This window comes from Eriocheir sinensis, unplaced genomic scaffold (assembly GCF_024679095.1).
Source record: "Eriocheir sinensis breed Jianghai 21 unplaced genomic scaffold, ASM2467909v1 Scaffold1141, whole genome shotgun sequence".
Lineage (NCBI taxonomy): Eukaryota > Metazoa > Arthropoda > Malacostraca > Decapoda > Varunidae > Eriocheir > Eriocheir sinensis.
The window spans coordinates 27,444-47,282 of record NW_026110454.1 but is presented as its reverse complement, the minus strand read 5'-3'; the positions used below and the strand labels follow the sequence as shown (position 1 = coordinate 47,282).

Genomic DNA, 19,839 nt, shown 5'->3' with positions numbered 1-19,839 from the left:
TATAATAAAAGATGCATTACGTAACATTAACACACTATCGAGACTTGCTGCGGCTTGTCTTGCTGACCATAAGGCCCTCCTCTCCTCCCTTCCCCCTCCTTCCTTCCCTCCCAGCAGCCTGAGGTACGACGATTCTCTCCTCATCACTCCCTCACACTCACGCTCCCTGGTTCCTTCACATTCATTCCTCAGCATTGTGTCAGAATGAGGCCCCGTTCATGCTACACACACACCCGCCGCCCCGTCCCTCTCGTCGGGGCGGGGCAGAGCGCGACTCACTCCGATCACCGCCGCGGCGTCAACATCACCGGCCAGGCACCGATGACGTCACGGCCGGCAGCCAATCACAGCACGGAACAACCTCCTTCAAATATTTCTAATTATACGTCTTTATATACCTTCAATTCACTCCCCAGGCGATTCTCAACATGGACAAGCTTCATAATCACTGTAATAATCAAGAATAGTCGCACGGGAAGGAATAAACTGGCAGGGTGCTCACTCCATCCCACCCACCGGCCTCCCCTGCCTCATTTATTTTATGGTCTATAGTCTATACGCCGCGTCCCTTCCTGCAAGAACCACCACACCGTTCCTCACCTTGATCCTCGCGTAGGGCCGCCTCAGCACGCCGCCGCCAGCCACACGACACACGACACGCGCGACACACCCGCCGGGGACCCCAACACGCACGGCACACGGAGACGCCCTCACTCCGTACACGCCACGCGGGACTCTGGGATCGGCGTGACGTCACCGATGCGCCTTTGTTTTACCCACAATGCCCCGATGGTTCTGCCGACATGGTTACATTGACACCTAGAGACCTTTGGTCGCTTTCCATCGAGTAATAAGCATTGCTATTGAAATTTGCTACAAAATAAATAGTTTTTTCCATTTTTTTGTTAAATAATACCACTATAATATCATGGCATTCCCTACGTTACCTCTCTGAGAGTTGGCAACACAAGGCGCCTCACCTCTACGTCAGCGCCTCACCACTCGCTTGTTACTGCCTGAATATTTCACTATAAACGAAGGATTGCTCTCCAGACTCCATGCTGTAAACCATTCCTCTGCGTGAGGCGGCGCGGGGATCACTGTACACCATCATGGTGACTTGTACGCCCCACGCCTGCATGATCACTGCCACCGAGGAGACCAAGGAGTCTCCTTGGAGGAGACACATCATTCACAGTCTTGCCAACACTGCTGACACATATAATAATGAGGCCCTTATAACCTTACAAACACTTCAAACAAAATTACTCCCCCCGTACATACAACCAGGTATTCTTCCTTCCCAGGTGTCATGAATCAGACAAAAGCACCTGATATTCCTCTAATAATTTCATCCCTTAATTAAAACCCGGCACCTCATCAACCATTACAAGAACAAAACAAAACACACATTTCTCCCGCACTACAACAGGTGTTCTCCCCCCCAGGTGTCGTGGATCAGGCGCCAGGACCTGCACGTGCTGACCACAGGTAACTTCACGTACGCGACGGACACGAGGTTCCGCGCGCTGCACCTGCCCGGCTCGCCCTTCTGGAGCCTGGAGGTGGACCGGCCCGCCATCACTGACTCCGACCTCTACGAGTGCCAGGTGTCTACGCAGCCCAAGATATTCCGCCGCTTCAGGCTCAGCGTTGTGGGTGAGTGGATGGGGGGAGGGGGGTAAAGGGTGTGTGGATGTGTTTGGGGTGGAGGAAGGGTGGGTATAAGGTGATGAAGGTGGGTATAGGGTGTGTGGGTGTGTTTCGGGTCGAGGAAAGGTGGGTATAAGGTGATGAAGGTGGGTATAGGGTGTGTGGGTGTGTTTCGGGTGGAGGAAGGGGGGGTATAAGGTGATGAAGGGGGGTATAGGGTGTGAGGAGGTGCTTCGGGTGGAGGAAGGGTAGATGTAAGGTGAAGGTGGGTAAATTTTTTTTTTTTTTTTTTTTTTTTTTTGAGGGAGCCATCAGCCCTGGCTGGGCTATTAGGCCATGGGTAAAGGGTGAGTGGGTGTGTTTGGGGAGGGAAGAATTGGCACAGGGTGTGTTGGAATGGAGAAAGGGTGGGCACAGGGTGTGAGGGTGTGTTGGAGGTGGAGGAAGGTGAGTGAGGTGTGTGTGTGTGTGTGTGTGTGTGTGTGTGTGTGTGTGTGTGTGTGTGTGTGTGTTTGTTTGAGGGTGTGTTGGAGGTGGAGGAAGGTGAGTGAGGTGTGTGTGTGTGTGTGTGTGTGTGTGTGTGTTTGTTTGAGGGTGTGTTGGAGGTGGAGGAAGGTGAGTGAGGTGTGTGTGTGTGTGTGTTTGTTTGAGGGTGTGTTGGAGGTGGAGGAAGGTGAGTGAGGTGTGTGTGTGTGTGTGTGTTTGTTTGAGGGTGTGTTGGAGGTGGAGGAAGATGAGTGAGTGTGTGTGTGTGTGTGTGTGTGTTTGTTTGAGGGTGTGTTGGAGGTGGAGGAAGGTGAGTGTGGTGTGTGTGTGTGTGTGTGTGTGTTTGTTTGAGGGTGTGTTGGAGGTGGAGGAAGGTGAGTGAGGTGTGTGTGTGTGTGTGTGTGTGTGTGTGTGAGGAGGTGTGCGTGTGTGTGTGAGGGGAGTATGCAGAATGAATGATTATGAAATATTACTCGTCTGCAGTAGGCTATGTATTGTGCATTTTTGTTGTCAGTCTGTAAAATTATCTTTTCTTTTGCTTTATACCAAATTTTACTGTTTCATTTTTAAGCAAGCAAGCCTAACTAACCAACCAACCAACCAATCAACCAACAAACAAAGTACTAACCATATAAACAAATAACCAATAAACTAACTTACGAGCTAACTAAATTACCAACTAGCCTAACTAACTAATTAATTAACCAACTAACTGATTAACTGACTAGCCCACCAACCAACTAACTAACAAATTGAGTAAGTAACAGTGGCGTGTGGTGCAGATGGATGTGTTCATTAATAAGATGACAGTGCTTTTTTTATGGGCATCAGCCCTGGCTGGGCTATTAGGACATATATATTTTTTTGTTTTTAGGTTTTGTTAATTTTTATTTTTATTTTTATTTTGTCATCAGCATCATTCACACAGTCATTCATTCAGCTCATCCACACAGCTTAGCAAAAAAAAAAAAAAAAAAGATTAAATAAATACATCTTAAGCCCAGTTCACACTGTGCCCACTCTGGGCCACGACTACCCACGACTCTAGGGCACACGAGGTCTTGGGTGTTGATGTGAAAGGGTCGGGCATGTCTTGAAAGAGGTCTTGAGACTGTTGCCGAATGCTGCGCCGACGTCGTGACGGGGGTCTGGAGTCGTGAGGGTTAGCACGACATGCTGGCAACTAGTTGGCCGAATGTCCCAGACAGTCGGCATGACACCAAGAGCCCAATAAAACCTACCCCCCATTCTTGGAGCGTTGGAACCAACTTGTCAAATGGAAAAGTCGCTGTGTTGTCGTGGCCCAGAGTCAGCACAGTGTGAACGGGGCTTAAGGGGGCCTATCCAAAGCTAGCAAGTAGGGGTGGGCGGGCACACAGGAGTAGCACATTCACACACACACAGGGCTGTGTGGCCCAGCAATAGACCAACATCGCATATAAAAATGAGATAACATATATATCAATTTTATATGTATCACCTGCTGATTATCACGTGGACCACAACAGTAATAGTACATTTGTTTACATAAGGTATATGTAGGATAACCATAATACTATGTTTATATTTCATATATAATAATATAAATTAGGAACCCCCCCCCAAAAAAAAAATGTATATATATGGTGTCGTCACATCTCGTCGATCAAGTGGGTCTCTCTTAAGAAAAGCATCAATATATCGGTCACCTCGGGATTCCCATCCCCAAGAACTGCGTCCAAGGTGATGGGAATATCCCTCGCTCTGCAGTAGTTTACCAGTGGACTGCGTTCACGGGTAAATCTACTGCAGTGCAAGATGAGTTGACTGATAGACAATATAGCATCACAAGTCTGACATATCGGCAGTGCGTGTGTTTGGTGTATGGTGTGGTGATGGTGTGGCGTAAGGGTGGGGAATGAGGGAGCAGGACGGGGCAGGGAGGAGGGGGAGGCGTGCGTGGAGTGGGAGGGATAGATGATGGCTTCTGTCTTCAGCTCCGTTCACACTGTGCCGACTCTGGGCCACGACAACCCAGCGACTTCTGCATTTGACAAGTCGGCTCCTACGCTCCAAGAATTTTTTGGCGTCCTGGTGTCGGCTACCATGATTGCCGACTGTCTGGGACATTCGGCCAGCTAGTTGGCAGAATGTCTGCACCATGCTGCCAACTAGTCTCAAGACGAGTCTCAACGGTCTTATTTTTTAAATTGCGCCATGTCTACGACAACCACGAATCTGCCGACCGATTGGCCGACAGTCTTCCAGATTGTCTGTCATCTGGTTGGCCGAGAGCTGGCCGACAGTTGCCAAGGAGTTGGCCGACGGTCTTCGCGACTGTCTTGGCGGCAGAGAGAGAGAGAGAGAGAGAGAGAGAGAGAGAGAGAGAGAGAGAGAGAGAAGGGAAGGAAAGGAAAGGGAAGATAAATGTGAGAGACGGAAGGAAGGAGAGAGAGGGACGGAGGGAGGAGGGAACGTGGCAGTAAATTCTCTATTCCATTTTACTTTAGTTGGCCATGAAATATATTTGCGTTTTCTATTTTTAACTTTTATCTTTGGTATTTTTTAAACTTTTTTCTCTGCTTTGAATTCTATACTCAACATTTTTCTCCTCTTTCCTTATTTTCCTGTTTCTCGTATTTTCTTTTTTACATTATTTTGGTTTTGATTTTTGAAGTTCGTATTTATTTTTCCATTTGTCCACTTTTATATTGTTTTGTCTTTCTCTTGTATATTTACGTCCTTGTTGTTTTTATCTTTTTTTTTTTCATTTTTAGACATTCTCTTTTCTGTCTTTCTTTTCCTTTTAAAATTAATTTTTCTATTCATATTTAAGGACAACAGCTCATACCATTGTTTTCTTTTAGCTTATTATTATCATTATTATTATTATTATTATTATTATTATTATTATTATTATTATTATTATTATTACTGATTTTACTGCCGCTGCTAATGCAACTACTACTACTACTACAACTACTACTACTACCACCACAACTACTGTTATCATTATCATCACTGTTTTTACACCTACTACTTATACTACATCATTATCTTTTCATTATCATCTATTTTCATTATTACTATCATCCTCATTATTGTTACTATTAATCTACCAGTACCTTTTCTCACTTCCATTAGCACCCATTGAGTTATTTATCAATTTGCCTTCCTTACGTATGGGTATTCATCGTAGCAAAACAACAACAACAGCAACAAAACCTCTTGAGCGCCAATCACCAGGGTTCACGGGCACCAAATCCCTCCAGTATTTCTCTAAACAATCAAGTCGTTCCTCTCCCTCTCTGCCCCTCGTCCTTCCTCCGTCTCCTTTCTCTTGGCCTCTGTTTCTCATGCAATTTCCTTAACTCTTAACCATCTCTCTCTCTCTCTCTCTCTCTCTCTCTCTCTCTCTCTCTCTCTCTCTCTCTCTCTTCAGGTTCTATATAATCTGGTTTGATAATGCGAAATCTTAATTGTTACTCTCTCTCTCTCTCTCTCTCTCTCTCTCTCTCTCTCTCTCTCTCTCTCTCTCTCTCTCTCTCTCTCTTCAGGTTCTATATAATCTGGTTTGATAATACGAAGTCTTAATTGTTACTCTCTCTCTCTCTCTCTCTCTCTCTCTCTCTCTCTCTCTCTCTCTCTCTCTCTCTCTCATCAGAGAGAGAAAATTGTTTTACAGGTTAAAGAAAGAACAAAGCACGCCCGAAAACATTAGACTTTATAATGATGCCAGGCGACGAGTAAAAAAACTAGTAGGTCAGGCAAAGCGTAGATATGAAGAAAATATTGCAGCCAACTGTAAAAATAATCCGAAATCTTTCTTCAGTTACATAAACAACAGAAAGGCGATCAAAAGTGGTATTGGACCTTTAACAAACAGCGACGGTGCACTAGTGACTGACAGCCAACACATTGCAAACCTCTTAAACAATTACTTTTCATCGGTGTTTAATACTAACAGTCTTCCTCTCGCTTCCAACAACACCAGTACTATTGTAAATCTCGAGCATGCATTGCCTAATTTTGAAATAACAACCGATGAAGTCCTTAAAGCTCTCCATTCACTTAAAACAAATAAAAGTCCCGGACCCGACAAAGTATATCCTATACTGCTTAAAGAAACAAAGAGCGAAATACTCTCCTCCGTCACTACCGTATTCAATATGTCCTTGCGACAAGGCATCGTCCCTTCAGATTGGAAAAAGGGTAACGTGACACCGATTTTTAAGAAAGGAGACAAAAAAATACCAGGTAGCTACCGACCCATTAGTCTAACTTCAATTGTAGGTACGCTACTCGAGAGCATAATTAGAGACAAAATTGTGAGTTACCTCGAAAGCCACTCATTAATTGGGGATTCACAACATGGCTTCCGTAACAAAAGATCCTGCCTGTCAAACCTACTGACCTTTTATAACGATCTCTTCTCAATTTATGACGTAACCAAATCAGTGGACGTAGTCTATCTTGATTTCCAGAAAGCGTTTGATAAAGTCCCACATCATAAATTACTTTATAAATTAAATCAAATAGGCATTGACGGTCAAGTAAACCAATGGATCGCGAATTGGTTGAGCAACAGACAACAAAGAGTAGTGATTGACGGATTTAACTCATAGTGGGCGCCGGTCACTAGTGGCGTCCCTCAGGGCTCGGTTTTTGGCCCAGTGCTCTTCATTATTTACATCAACGACGTGGATGTTGGACTCAATAATCGCATTAGTAAATTTGCAGACGACACAAAGATTGGTAACTCGGTTCTCACTGACGAAGACAGGCAAAGCCTCCAAGAGGATTTGCACAAAATTTCAGCTTGGTCGGATAAATGGGAGATGCCCTTTAACGTAGACAAGTGCCAGGTCCTTCAAGTTGGAACAAAAAATGAGAAGTTCGATTACGAAATACGCGGCGTTAAACTCACAAGTGTTCAATGCGTTAAGGATCTGGGGATTAAAATCGCATCAAACCTCAAATTCTCACATCAATGCATCGATGCAGCAAATAAAGCGAACAGAATGTTGGGCTTCATTAAAAGAAACTTTTTATTCAAAAATAAAGATGTAATACTTCCGCTCTACAATAGTTTAGTCAGACCCCACTTGGAATATGCGGTACAGTTTTGGTCTCCCCACCATGCAAAGGACATTGCTAAACTAGAAGGTGTTCAGCGTCGAGCAACAAAAATGATCCCTTCCTTGCGCAACAAATCCTACGAAGAAAGGCTTTCCACCCTTAACATGTTCTCTCTTGAGAAACGTCGCCTCCGAGGAAAACTGATCGAATGTTTTAAAATACTTAATGGTTTCACGAATGTAGACAGATCAAAATTGTTTATGATCGATGACACTTTGCGAACGAGGAACAATGGCACAAAACTCAAATGTAGACAAGTAAATTCAGACTGCACCAAATTTTTCTTCACCAACGTTGTAGTGCGAGAATGGAATAAGCTCCCACCATCAGTGGTCCAGTGTAACACGATTGACTCCTTTAAAAACAAGCTCGACCGTCACTTCCTTGAACTTAATATTAACTAGAGTAGAAAAGCAACGTTTTGGAGCCATCTGATTAATGTAAAATCACTTAGATTTAAGGACAGGCCACCTAGTCTGGACCATGGGGTCTGTGTGGTCTGATTTTCTATGTAAATCTATGTAAATCAGGTTCTATATAATCTGGTTTGATAATACGAGATCTTAATTGTTACTCTCTCTCTCTCTCTCTCTCTCTCTCTCTCTCTCTCTCTCTCTCTCTCTCTCTCTCTCTCTCTCTCTCTCTCTCTCTCCAGTTCCCTAGTTTGGTTGTTATCTTCTTCCCCTTCCTCCCTCATTTATTCGTTGCCTTATCTTCGTTCCATTTCCTTATTTAATAAACATACATTCGCCTTTATTCTTTCTCTCTTCGTGCTTCTTCTGTTTCTCCAATGTCTATATTTCTTTGCTTTGTTTCTTATCTACTGCGTTTATCCTAATTTTGTATCATCATAACCTCTCATTAATTGTAATATTTCATTTTTCCTTTTTCATTTCATTCTTTTTTTACTTAATTCCCTTCTAAAACACCTCATCTTTGTATCATTCTTCTCTTTTGTTCTCTTCTTTTTGTAACTTCTCCTTTTGTAGCTCTATTGTCATTTACCTTTTCTATATTTTTTTCTTTCATTCTCATAGTTTTTTAAGCACTTGAATGTTCTGTCTTTTCCCATTCTCCTCTTACTCTTCGTTGTCCGTCTATTTCTCCTTTTCTTTTTTCGTTCCTTTCTCTTCCTTTCATCTCTATTCTTCCTCCTCCTTTCTTCCTCTGACATTCATAATCTACTTTCTCTGATCTCTCCTCTTAATCCTTCTTCTCCTTCGCCCTTTTCCATCATTCATCAACGCCTTTTTTCCTTATCTCCCTTTTTCCTAGTTCCTCCTTCTTCCTCTCCTTATTTTCGTTGCCCTCACCATCACTGCCTCTTCCTTGATTCTTCTCCCTTTCCCCTTCTTCATTGACTTTTCCTTCACTTCCTTCTTCCATCTTCCACTTTTTCCTTACTCTCCACTTTTTGTCGCACACCTTCCCCTCGCTTGTCTTTCTCTGCTTTCCCTTCTCGTCTTCTTTCCCTCCTGATCATGTTTATTTTATTTTATTCCTTATTTCCTCTCTGTTTTCTGTCTCTCTTGCCTTCCTTATTTCTTTTCTCTCTGTGCTTTCAATTCTCTCAGCTCTCTTACGGTCGAATTTTCTGTTTTCCTCGCTTTTTCAATGTCTTCTGAACATATTAAAACTCCTTTTTTCCTTCCTTCGTTTTTTTTCGATCTTTCTTTCCTTTTGTTTTTGTTACTATCAAATCTTTCTTTTCTAGAACCTCATGTTTACTGTTTTCCTTTTACACTACACAATGTTTCCGTGATTTGCTTTTTTTGTCTCCTTTCTTCTTCTCGTCCTCTTCATTCTCTTCATCCACACGACCTCTTGGTGTCTCACCGCTTATCTTTAGTCACCCATTTAGTCCACTTGCCCGTTTGTTTTAGGATTCGTCTGTAAAATATTTACCTCCACTTCCGTGTCCTACAGATTCACCAACCTTGTCAACCTCCTATTAATCTTTGTCCCTCCTCCTCCTCCTCCTCCTCCTCCATCTCTTGTTCCTCCTTTTTTCACTCCAATTTCACCTCCAATTCCTTGCCCTGCAATCGAGTCTTTCTCCCACTTCTGTAAATATTTTTTCCTCATTCTCCTCCTTTCTCTTCCACTTCTTCCTCCTCTTTATCTCTCTCCCTCCACACCTTAGAAGAAATGTAATCTCCATCTGTTTCTCCACGCCTTTATTGTTGTCTCTCCACATTTGCTTCGACTGTTTAACCGCATCGTAGATCCACAATTCCTTTATAAATGTAATTCCTCCTGTTTCTCCACCTCCACCGAGGCTCAGGACAAGCGATTGGTCTTTGAGGCGTTTTCAAGACCCTGTGGGAGCGAACTCCCAGTGTTGGAGGCATCTAACACAGCAGTATCTATTTTCCATGCACAATTTTTATACAATTCAATTTATGGTCACAATTTAAGTTATTTCGAAAGCGCTTTTAATATTTGCCCAAACTGTTAACTCGCTTAAATTTCTAACAATGCCTTCGAACCTTAAGTGTGACGTCTGTCCCGGACGTTTTGCAGCTCAGTTCTTCCAGCTGAGTAAAACTTGCCGCCTCTGCGTTCAAAGATTACATCTTCAGAAGGCTGTTACTGAATGGAAAGTCAAGCACAATGATCTTGAAAAGAAATTTGTAGCCCTTCAGGAATTTGTTTTAACTAATGTGGCAGTGACTCCACCATCGATGGTGGAGAGGCCCTCCACTGAGACTGTGCCCTCTCCAGATGACCCTCCTGCTTCACGGGAGGACGTGTTACCTGCCTCACAGGTTGACTCCCAGCCTGCCTCACAGGATAACCCCCAGCCTGCCTCACTGGCTAACCCCCAGCCTGCCTCACAGGCTAACCCCCAGCCTGCCTCACAGGCTAACCCCCGGCCTGCCTCACAGAACAACCGCCAGCCTGCCTCACAGGCTGACCCCCAGCCTGCCTCACAGGCTAACCCCTAGCCTGCTTCACAGGCTAACTCCCAGCCTGCCTCACAGGACAACTTCCAGCCTGCCCCACTTAACGCTTCTCTTCCTGCTTCACAGGATGTCGGGTTCCAACCTGTAAGGAATGGAGCCAAACCGAAGCAGGCAACCAAGGATTTACTGACCCCCACTACCTTCAATAGGTTCCAGGTGCTGGCAGACACCATGGAGGATGAGTTCGAGACTCGCCTAGTTGGGGACTCCATGGTGCGTGGCCAGCTGGTTGAGTTCTGTGGTCGTTCATCAAACGGCCGCAGAAAACGTTACTGCTATCCAGGTGCCAGACTGGACGACATCACCGCAGCGTGCGATGATGTCACGAGAAATGCCGACCGAAACACCCTCTTTGTCATTCACGCGGGGACAAATGACGTAAAGACAACCCTTTCTGAGGAACAGCTTGAGAAATACCGCCGCATGATCAAGCAGTATAAACGTAAAACGGATGCCAGTAACATCATAATCTCAGGAATCCTCCCGAGGGTCGGTGTCGAATCTAGCTTTTACAGTAAGGCCTTCAGCACAAACAACAGACTTCAGTCCCTTTGCTCACAAGAAAACGTCCAGTTCGCTAACTTGTGGAACAATTTTTACTACGATTCAGACTTGTTCCTTCCTGATGGCATTCACTTAAACCCTGTTGGAGCAGCCCGTTTCGGGAGGCTGCTCTGTGACCAAGTGGCTCTTCGAAAGCCAAAAAACGCGGAGGCGAGAACACCAGCAGCACTCAACCCGCAAAACTCCCGACTCGAATCACATTAAAGCTTGCTATGTAAACGCTCGTAGCCTACGTAACAAATTTGAAGACTTAGAAGTCCTCGCAGCTACAAATCATTATCACATCATCGGAGTCACAGAATCTTGGATAGACACTTCAAATAGAGATTTCATTGCGGAATATAGATTACCGGGTTATACCATCTTTAGTCATGAAAGAGAGAACAGACAGGGTGGAGGCGTTATTTTTTATATCCACAACTCTCTCCATCCAGTATCCGTGAAAACAGATATTATAACCAATGTAGACACGGTCTTCATTGAAATTAAAAATAAATCTCGTAAAATAGTAATTGGACTTATCTACAGACCGCCAAGGCAGTCTCTTGATATCGACCACGCATTAAGTGAATTATTATTAGAAACAAGTAGCAGTTGCGAGGCAGTAATTGTTGGGGACTTTAACTTGCCAGTGAAAAGATGGGGTGAACCGTTGAACTGTCATACAGGGCTCGACCTGTACACAAATTTACTAGAAAGTGATTTACATCAACACGTTCAAGAACCGACTCGGGAAAATAATATACTTGACCTTATCTTTTCAACGACAGCTGATCTAGTTAACGAAGTAAATGTTGGTCCAATTTTTAGTTCTAGCGATCACCGAACAATCACATTCAGCATCAATATGAAAGAAAGTAAAGTAACTCCTTGTAAAGAAAAGGTGCCTGATTATATCAGAGAGCGAATTTCGTAAGACTCCGATCAATTCTAAATAATTCTGACTGGACTGAAATCACGGCGGAAACAGATATTGATAAATCTTGGGGGGCCTTCACCACAATATTGAACAATGCCATAAGCATATGCGTACCCTATCGTAACAGACGTTCAGCTTCTAAGAAGAAACCCAAATGGTGGAATAACGAGATTCAAAATAGCCTATCTCTTAAAAAACGCGTATACAGTAGGTACATATCATCTCAGAGCGAGGCTGACAAACTAAAGTTGGACAGAATTCGCCGCGAAACCAAGAAATTAATAAAACGAAGCAAGAAAAATCTTGAAGAATATATAGCGGAAACAAGTAAATCTAATCCTAAAGAATTTTTCAGCTATGTAAATAATAAAAAGTCACTCACTTGTGGTATTGGACCGCTTGCTAATGATAATGGAAACCACACGAACGATGAAAATGAAATGGCTACAATCCTAAATAACTTTTTCGCATCCGTATTTACCGATGAAGATTGTTTATCACCTCAACCGCCGGAGGTTAGAAGGACCGAAAAGATGTTAAGTGGCGTGCTCATCGTAGAAAGTGACATTTTACGCACAATTGAAAAGATTAAAGTAAGCAAAGCTCCTGGTCCAGACAAAATTACCCCTAGGGTCTTAAAAGAAATCAATCATCAAATTTGTAAACCGCTCTCCATCATATTCAATAAATCTTTAACAGCTGGAAAAGTTCCGTCAGATTGGAAACTTGCAAATGTCACACCAATTTTCAAAAAGGGGGACTAGTCTCATCCAGGAAACTATCGACCAATTAGCCTGACATCGATTGTTTGTAAGTTAATGGAGACTATCATTCGCGACAATATGGTGAAATTTTTCGAAGAAAATAATATAATAAATAATTCGCAACATGGCTTCCGTAGTAAACGTTCGTGTTTGACTAACTTACTTGATTTTTTTCATTATATTTTTGAGGTGTTCCATGAAAGCAGATTAGTAGATATCATATATCTGGATTTTCAAAAGGCATTTGATAAGGTCCCCCACCAACGATTGCTCAGCAAACTACTGGCGCACGGTATCTCGGGTAACATTCACAATTGGCTTGCGGACTGGCTCTCTGAGCGGAAACAGAGAGTAGTTCTAAACGGTGTTACATCTAACTGGCTCGATGTCAAAAGCGGCGTACTTCAATGATCAGTGCTTGGCCCCATGCTCTTCTTAATTTATGTTAATGATATCGATGATGGGCTCACTTGCAAAGTATCAAAATTTGCTGATGACACAAAAATTGCTAGTAAAGTAACTGCGATACTCGACGAAGAAGCTTTACAATCAGATATAGATCGACTTGCACGTTGGGCCAATCAATGGCAAATGAAATTTAACGTTGAGAAATGTAAAGTGTTGCACATCGGAAAAAATAACAATCGCGTTCGGTAAGTAATGAATGGCCAACAACTTTCTGCGGTAAGTAAAGAAAAGGATCTTGGAATCACTATATCAAGCGATTTAAAGCCCGGTCAGCATTGTTCAGAGGTAGTTAAAACTGCAAACAAATTGGTTATCTTCATCGGACGAGTCTTTAATGATAAATCGGAAAAAGTAATATTGAAACTGTATAATTCGTTGGTTCGACCCCGTCTAGACTACTGTGTACAGTTTTGGTCTCCCTACTACAGAAAAGACATAGAAAAGTTGGAACGGGTCCAACGAAGAGTAACAAAGATGATTCCTAGGTTGAGAAATTTGTCATATGAACAAAGGCTTAAAGAAGTAAATTTATTCAGCCTATCAAAACGAAGAATGCGAGGCGATCTAATAGAAGTGTTTAAAATGTTTAAAGGATTCAGTGATATTAATGCGGAAGATTACTTTACAATTGATCGATTAAATAGAACAAGAAGAAATCACAATTTGAAGATAAGTGGTAAAAAATTATCGTCGCACGAGGCTAAACACTTCTTCTTCAATCGAGTTATTAATGTTTGGAACTCTCTACCCTGTGATGTCGTTGATAGTACAACAGTTACGGCCTTCAAGAATAGATTAGACAAGTGTTTTGAATCCATCCAGCAACTAAGATATTACTCATTGTCATATTAACGTTAAGTAAAAGATTCTCGTCGCACGAAGCCAAACACTTCTTACATCGAGTCGTTAATGTTTGGAACTCTCTACCCTGTGATGTCGTTGATAGTACAACAGTTACGGCCTGCAAGAATAGATTAGACAAGTGTTTGGAATCTAACCAGCAACTAAGATATTACTCATTGTCGTAATAACGTTAAGTTCTTTCGAATACTGGTGTCCTTGTCCGCTTTTATCGCCCGGTTAGTGGTAGCAGTAATGGTAGTTCTTTCCTCTTTCCTACATAAATTCCATGCAGTTTTTCCATGCTGCATGGTTCTTTTTCCTTTCCTGCCAGCTTTGGCTGGAGGGATGGGGGGGTGGGGAGGAGCCTTCGCCTTTGCTGTCCTTCATCTTCCACCTTTGATTAGATAGTTAGTGTAGCTTGTCACAAACAACCTCGTAAGGACCAGCAGGTCTGCTGTTGTTTGTTCTTCCTTTGTGTTACTTTGTGTGTGTTCCTCCTCCTCCTACTCCTACTCCTCCACTTCCTCCTCCTCCTTCTCCTCCTCCTCCTCTTCACCATACCCCCCTCCCTCCCTCCCTTATCGCTAGTGCAATGAACAAGCCACTCATGTCTAATTAACTTCTCTCCTCTCCCTCTCCCCCCAGTACCCAGCGCAACTCATGTCTAACCCCTCTTCCCCTCACCCCAGTCCCCAGCGCGCGCATCACCGGCCCCAGGGAGATCTTCATGAAGGCGGGCAGCGACATCAACATCACGTGCGTGAAGGGCGCCATCAGGGGAGCGCCCGTCACCTGGTACCACGTGCTGCCCCGCTACCTACGTGAGTACACACGGGGGGGGAAGAAGGGAAAGACAGGAAAGTGAGTAGGGGAGAAGGGAAAGGTGAGGGACTGTACCGTTTAGAACTACTCTCTGTTTCCGCTCAGAGAGCCAGTCCGCAAGCCAATTGTGAATGTTACCCGAGATACCGTGCGCCAGTAGTTTGCTGAGCAATCGTTGGTGGGGGACCTTATCAAATGCCTTTTGAAAATCCAGATATATGATATCTACTGACCTGCTTTCATCGAACACCTCAAAAATATAGTGAAAAAAATCAAGTAAGTTAGTCAAACACGAACGTTTACTACGGAAGCCATGTTGCGAATTATTTATTATATTATTTTCTTCGAAGAATTTCATCATATTGTCGCGAATGATAGTCTCCATTAACTTACAAACAATCGATGTCAGGCTAATTGGTCGATAGTTTCCTGGATGAGACTAGTCCCCCTTTTTGAAAATTGGTGTGACATTTGCAAGTTTCCAATCTGACGGAACTTTTCCAGCTGTTATAGATTTATTGAAGATGATGGAGAGCGATTTGCAAATTTGATGTTTGATTTCTCTTAAGACCCTAGGAGTAATTTTGTCTGGACCAGGAGCTTTGCTTACTTTAATCTTTTCAATTGTGCGTAAAATGTCACTTTCTACGATGAGCACGCCACTTAACATCTTTTCGGTCCTTCTAACCTCCGGCGGTTGAATGATAAACAATCTTCGTCGGTAAATACGGATGCGAAAAAGTTATTTAGGATTGTAGCCATTTAATTTTCATCGTTCGTGTGGTTTCCATTATCATTAGCAAGCGGTCCGATACCACAAGTGAGTGACTTTTTTATTATTTACATCACTAAACAATTCTTTAGGATTAGATTTACTTGTTTCCGCTATATATTCTTCAAGATTTTTCTTGCTTCCTTTTATTAATTTCTTGGTTTCGCGGCGAATTCTGTCCAACTCTAGTTTGTCAGCCTAACTCTGAGTTGATATGTATCTATTGTATACGCATTTTTTAAGAGATAGGCTATTTTGAATTTCGTTATTCACCATTTGGGTTTCTTCTTAAAAGCTGAACGTCTGTTACGATAGGGTACGCATAGGCGAGGGAGGAAAGGGGAGAGGGAATAGGGAAGAGGGAAGGGGAGAGGGGGAATGAGAGAGGAGGAAGGAAAGAGGAAGCGGAGAGGAAGAAGGGGGAGAGAAGAGGAAAAGGGGAATGGGAGAGAGAGAAGGGGAGGGGAAGAAAGGGGAAGAGAAAGGGAGGGAGGAAATGGGAGAGGGAAGGGGAGAGAAAAAAGAGATAGGGGAAGAAGAGGAGGAAAGAGGAGGGGGAAGGAGAGAGGGGAAGATGAGAGGGAGAAGGGGACTCTGGGAAGGGGAGAAAGAGAAAGGGAGAGGGAAAAAAAATGGGGAAAGGAGAAAGGAGGGAATGTAGTGAAGGATGCTGAGGAAATGGAGGATGTAGCAAGGGGCTGTTGGATGCAAGAAAAGGATTGATGCAGAGGAAAAGCGTAAAAAATAACGCGTAGACACGTCACGGAAGTGTAAGTATGTTAGTGATGTAGCATCGAAGAAAAGAGAACAACAAAATGACAGCTACACAGGAAAATCAGTGGAAAGGAGCAAGAAAATCAAGAAAATAGACGAACATCGAAAGATAAAAGGTAAAAATAATGTAATACAGAAAGAGAAGAGTAACACAAACAACAGCGACACAGGGAAATGCGTAGAAAAGGAAAGAAAGGCGACAAGTACCGAAAGCGAGAAAAAACAGAACATAATAGAAATAAAAATGGCAGATAAAATTTAATAGAGAAACAAATAAAAAGGAAAAAAGAAGCAGGATGTAAGGGTTAGCGGAGGGAGTGTGTGGAAGTGTACGAAGATGGAGAGGAAGGAAGGAAGGAAGGAAGGAAAAAAAGAGCTGCATAGTTTGTTTTAGACTGTGTTCACTATTTGACACCTTGTTGTTGTTGTTGTTGTTGTTGTTGTTGTTGTTGTTCGCTCTATAAGGCTGATGACTTTGTTTTCGCTTTCTTGTTATTGTTGTAATTTTTGTTGTTGGTGTTGTTCGCGTGACAAGATTGAATGCTTTACTCTTTTTTTTTATTATTTGTTAGTTTCTTTGTCGAGCGAAGCTTTTGATTTTGCGGATTCTCTCTCTCTCTCTCTCTCTCTCTCTCTCTCTCTCTCTCTCTCTCTTGTCTGTGTTTCCACGCGTGTAGCTTCAGTTATCGCTTTGGACTGTCTGTCTCTGTGTGTGTGTGTTTGTATGTCTGTTCTTTATACGTATTATCTTCTGCCTTTTTTTCATTCTTCATAATTTTCTTAACTTCCCCCTTTTATAAATCATTTTTCTTTGGTTTCACTTTATATCTATTAATATTATTTTTCATACTTTTTGGACATTCATTTGTCACCACCGGAAAATCTCTCTCCCACTCTTTTTCGTACTTCAGTCTGTTTTTTTTCAATGCACAGGTTTTTTTCATATTTTTGCTTTCTCCACATTTCAGTTTTTTTTTTAATATTCTACATCCATTTTTTAATATTCCACAGTATATATCTTTTTACATTCCACAGTCAGGTTTTATCTCATATTTCAGTCTGCTTTTCTTCATTGTCCACTTTCTGTTATTTTCCATATTCCACAGTCATTTTTACCAGATTCAGCAGTAAGAGTTTTCTTTTTCAATGTTTCACAGTCATTTTCCATATTTCAATTATTTTCTCCACACTGAACAGTTATTTTTTAATCCATATTCCAGACTGTTTTTCTCCATATTCCACAATCTTATTTTTTCCATATTGCACAATCTTCTTTTCCATATTCCACAGTCTGTTTTTTTTCCATATTTCAATCTGTTTTTTTTTTAAATATTCAAGTCAGCTTTTTCCATATTCCACAGTCATCTTTTTTCAATGTTCTAGTCTGTTTTAAATCAGTATTTCCCTATCTACGTTCTGTCCTACCTGCTCCTCCTCTCCTCGCGGCCTCTTACCATCGCCACTAATTCACTCTCGCCTCATGCATATCATTTCCTTTATGCGGTTCCTTTACCTGCCTCCGCCGAGCCGCCTCCTTTGCCCTATATATCAGACCTTGAGACTCTCCGTATTTTTTTTCCTTCATTTACCACCATCACCACCATCACCACCATAACTACCACCACCACCACCTTAACTACCACCACCAACACCAACAGCAGCAACAACAATAATAACAACACATATAACCAGTAACTACCACCACACCTCTTCCTCCATCACCACCAAAATAGCAACACCCATCACCACCACCACCACCACCACTGTTTCCCCTTGTTGCACACCCCATACACTTGATTTCCCCTCCCTGTTCTCTGTGTTTCCTTCTCGTGAATATTTCGACCCCGCTTTTCACAGCAGGGTTGAGGGAAAAAAAAGGATAGGTAAGGGAGAAAACAGGTACGAAGGAAGAGATGAAGAGAAATGAAGGAGGAAGGGGAGGACGAGGAAAGGGGGAAGGTGGTAAGGGTAGGATGTGGAAGGGGTTTGAAGGAGGGAAGATAAAGAACAGGAAGCAATGGGGAAGGGAGGAGAAATATGAAGTTAAGTATATATGATTGAAGGGATAAGGAGGAGCAGAAGGAGTTGAAAAAGAAGGTAATAGTGGTAAGATATGGAAAGGAAAATAATAGGAGGAAAGGAAAGGGTTTGAAAGAGGAGGGAAGAAGAATGGGATGCGATGGGGAAAGGGAGGAGGAAGATGGAGGTAAGTATATGTTTGAAGGGAGATGAGGAGGTGGGGGAGAGAGGTAAGGAAGCAAGAGGTGTGGGAGGAGAGGTGAGGAAGACGAGTGGGTCAGGGGGAGGGAAGGAAAGCCAGTTAAATAAATATAAAAAGGAACAGTAAAGATATGGTCTCGGGTGTGAGGAAAACGAATAAAAAATAGAGAAAAAGTTACAGCTAAGAGGGAAAAAATTCTGGAGATCTATTACAATATAAATTATTCACTTTTATATTTTAACATTAAGTGCAACTGTGATTTCTCTCTCTCTCTCTCTCTCTCTCTCCTTTCTTAATTTACGTCTATTTTTACATATTTTTTTATCCTATTTATTTTCCTTCTCTCTTTTCTAATATTCTTCCATTTATGGTTTTTTTTTGTTTTCTTTCTATTCGTCTCATTTTTTTTCTCATTTATTGCATTTTTTTCTTATTTTCTATTTTCTTTTTCACTTCTCTAAAATTCTTCCCTTCTTTTTTCTTTTCCTTTTATTCCCTCGTTCTTCACTTCATCGAAATCTGAGTCTCCACAGGCAAGCATTTTTTTATCTCTTATCTCTCTCGCATTTTTCTCTCCTCCACGTTTCTCTCCATCTCCTCCGAATCTTCTCTTCCTCCTTCCATAAAACAATTCCTAATACCATTCTCCTTTTTTTCCTCTCCTCATCCACGCCTTCTCTCCACAGGCTGAGAAGATGGAGGAGAGAGAGAGAGAGAGAGAGAGAGAGAGAGAGAGAGAGAGAGAGAGAGAGAGAGAGAATAATTAAATAAAACACCAGTAAACTCCTTCCTTAACCCAAACTTTCCTGGACACATTTCGTAAGGGATCAAATTAATTCTAAATAGTTTCTCACCCTCCTCTCACCCCTTCTCTCCCCTCCCCCTTCTCAGTGTTTTCCTTCCTTTAATTTATTTTTCTTTCCTTTTTATCTTATAAGCAACTAAAGTCTCTCTCTCTCTCTCTCTCTCTCTCTCTCTCTCTCTCTCTCTCTCTCTCTCTCTCTCTTCCATTATTCCTTTCCTCCGCGCTTTTCGTTTTTTTTTTTCCTTTTCATCCTTTCGCTGCTTCTAAAATTCTCCCTGTCCCCCTTTCCTTCTTTTCTCTTCTCCTCCCCTCCTTCTCGCCTTCCCTTCGCCCCATCTTTCCTTCCTACTTCCGTTCTAACCTTACCTAAAAGAACTGTTTAATTTTCATATTTCTCTTTTCTTCTGTCTTGTTTTTCTATTAACGCAGTTCATTCACAAAATGTTTTCATTTTTCTTCCCATTTTCTTTAATTTCTACTTTTTTAATCCACTCTCATATTATCCATTTCCTTAATGCAGTAAATCACACTTACTTTCGAACAGCAAAATATTTTCCATCTTTTACAATTCTCATATATTTCCCTGTTGTTTCTCATTTTTCCTTTTCCTCTTTTATTTCTTCCAATGAACTTTTATCACAGTTTTCGTTGAGCTACATATTTT

General features: G+C 42.3%; 1 protein-coding gene across 1 annotated transcript in view; it reads left to right on the top strand.

The window, feature by feature from the left end:
- Window positions 1-1,352: 1,352 nt before the first annotated feature.
- Window positions 1,353-19,839, top strand: part of LOC126989379 (uncharacterized) — a gene marked incomplete at its 5' end in the record, with an annotated part of 39,122 nt that continues 20,635 nt past the window's right edge. The window contains 2 exons of the mRNA XM_050847988.1: window positions 1,353-1,659; window positions 14,471-14,637. Of these exons, the coding sequence (XP_050703945.1) occupies window positions 1,353-1,659; window positions 14,471-14,637 (474 nt within the window). The remainder of the gene's footprint in view (window positions 1,660-14,470; window positions 14,638-19,839) is intronic.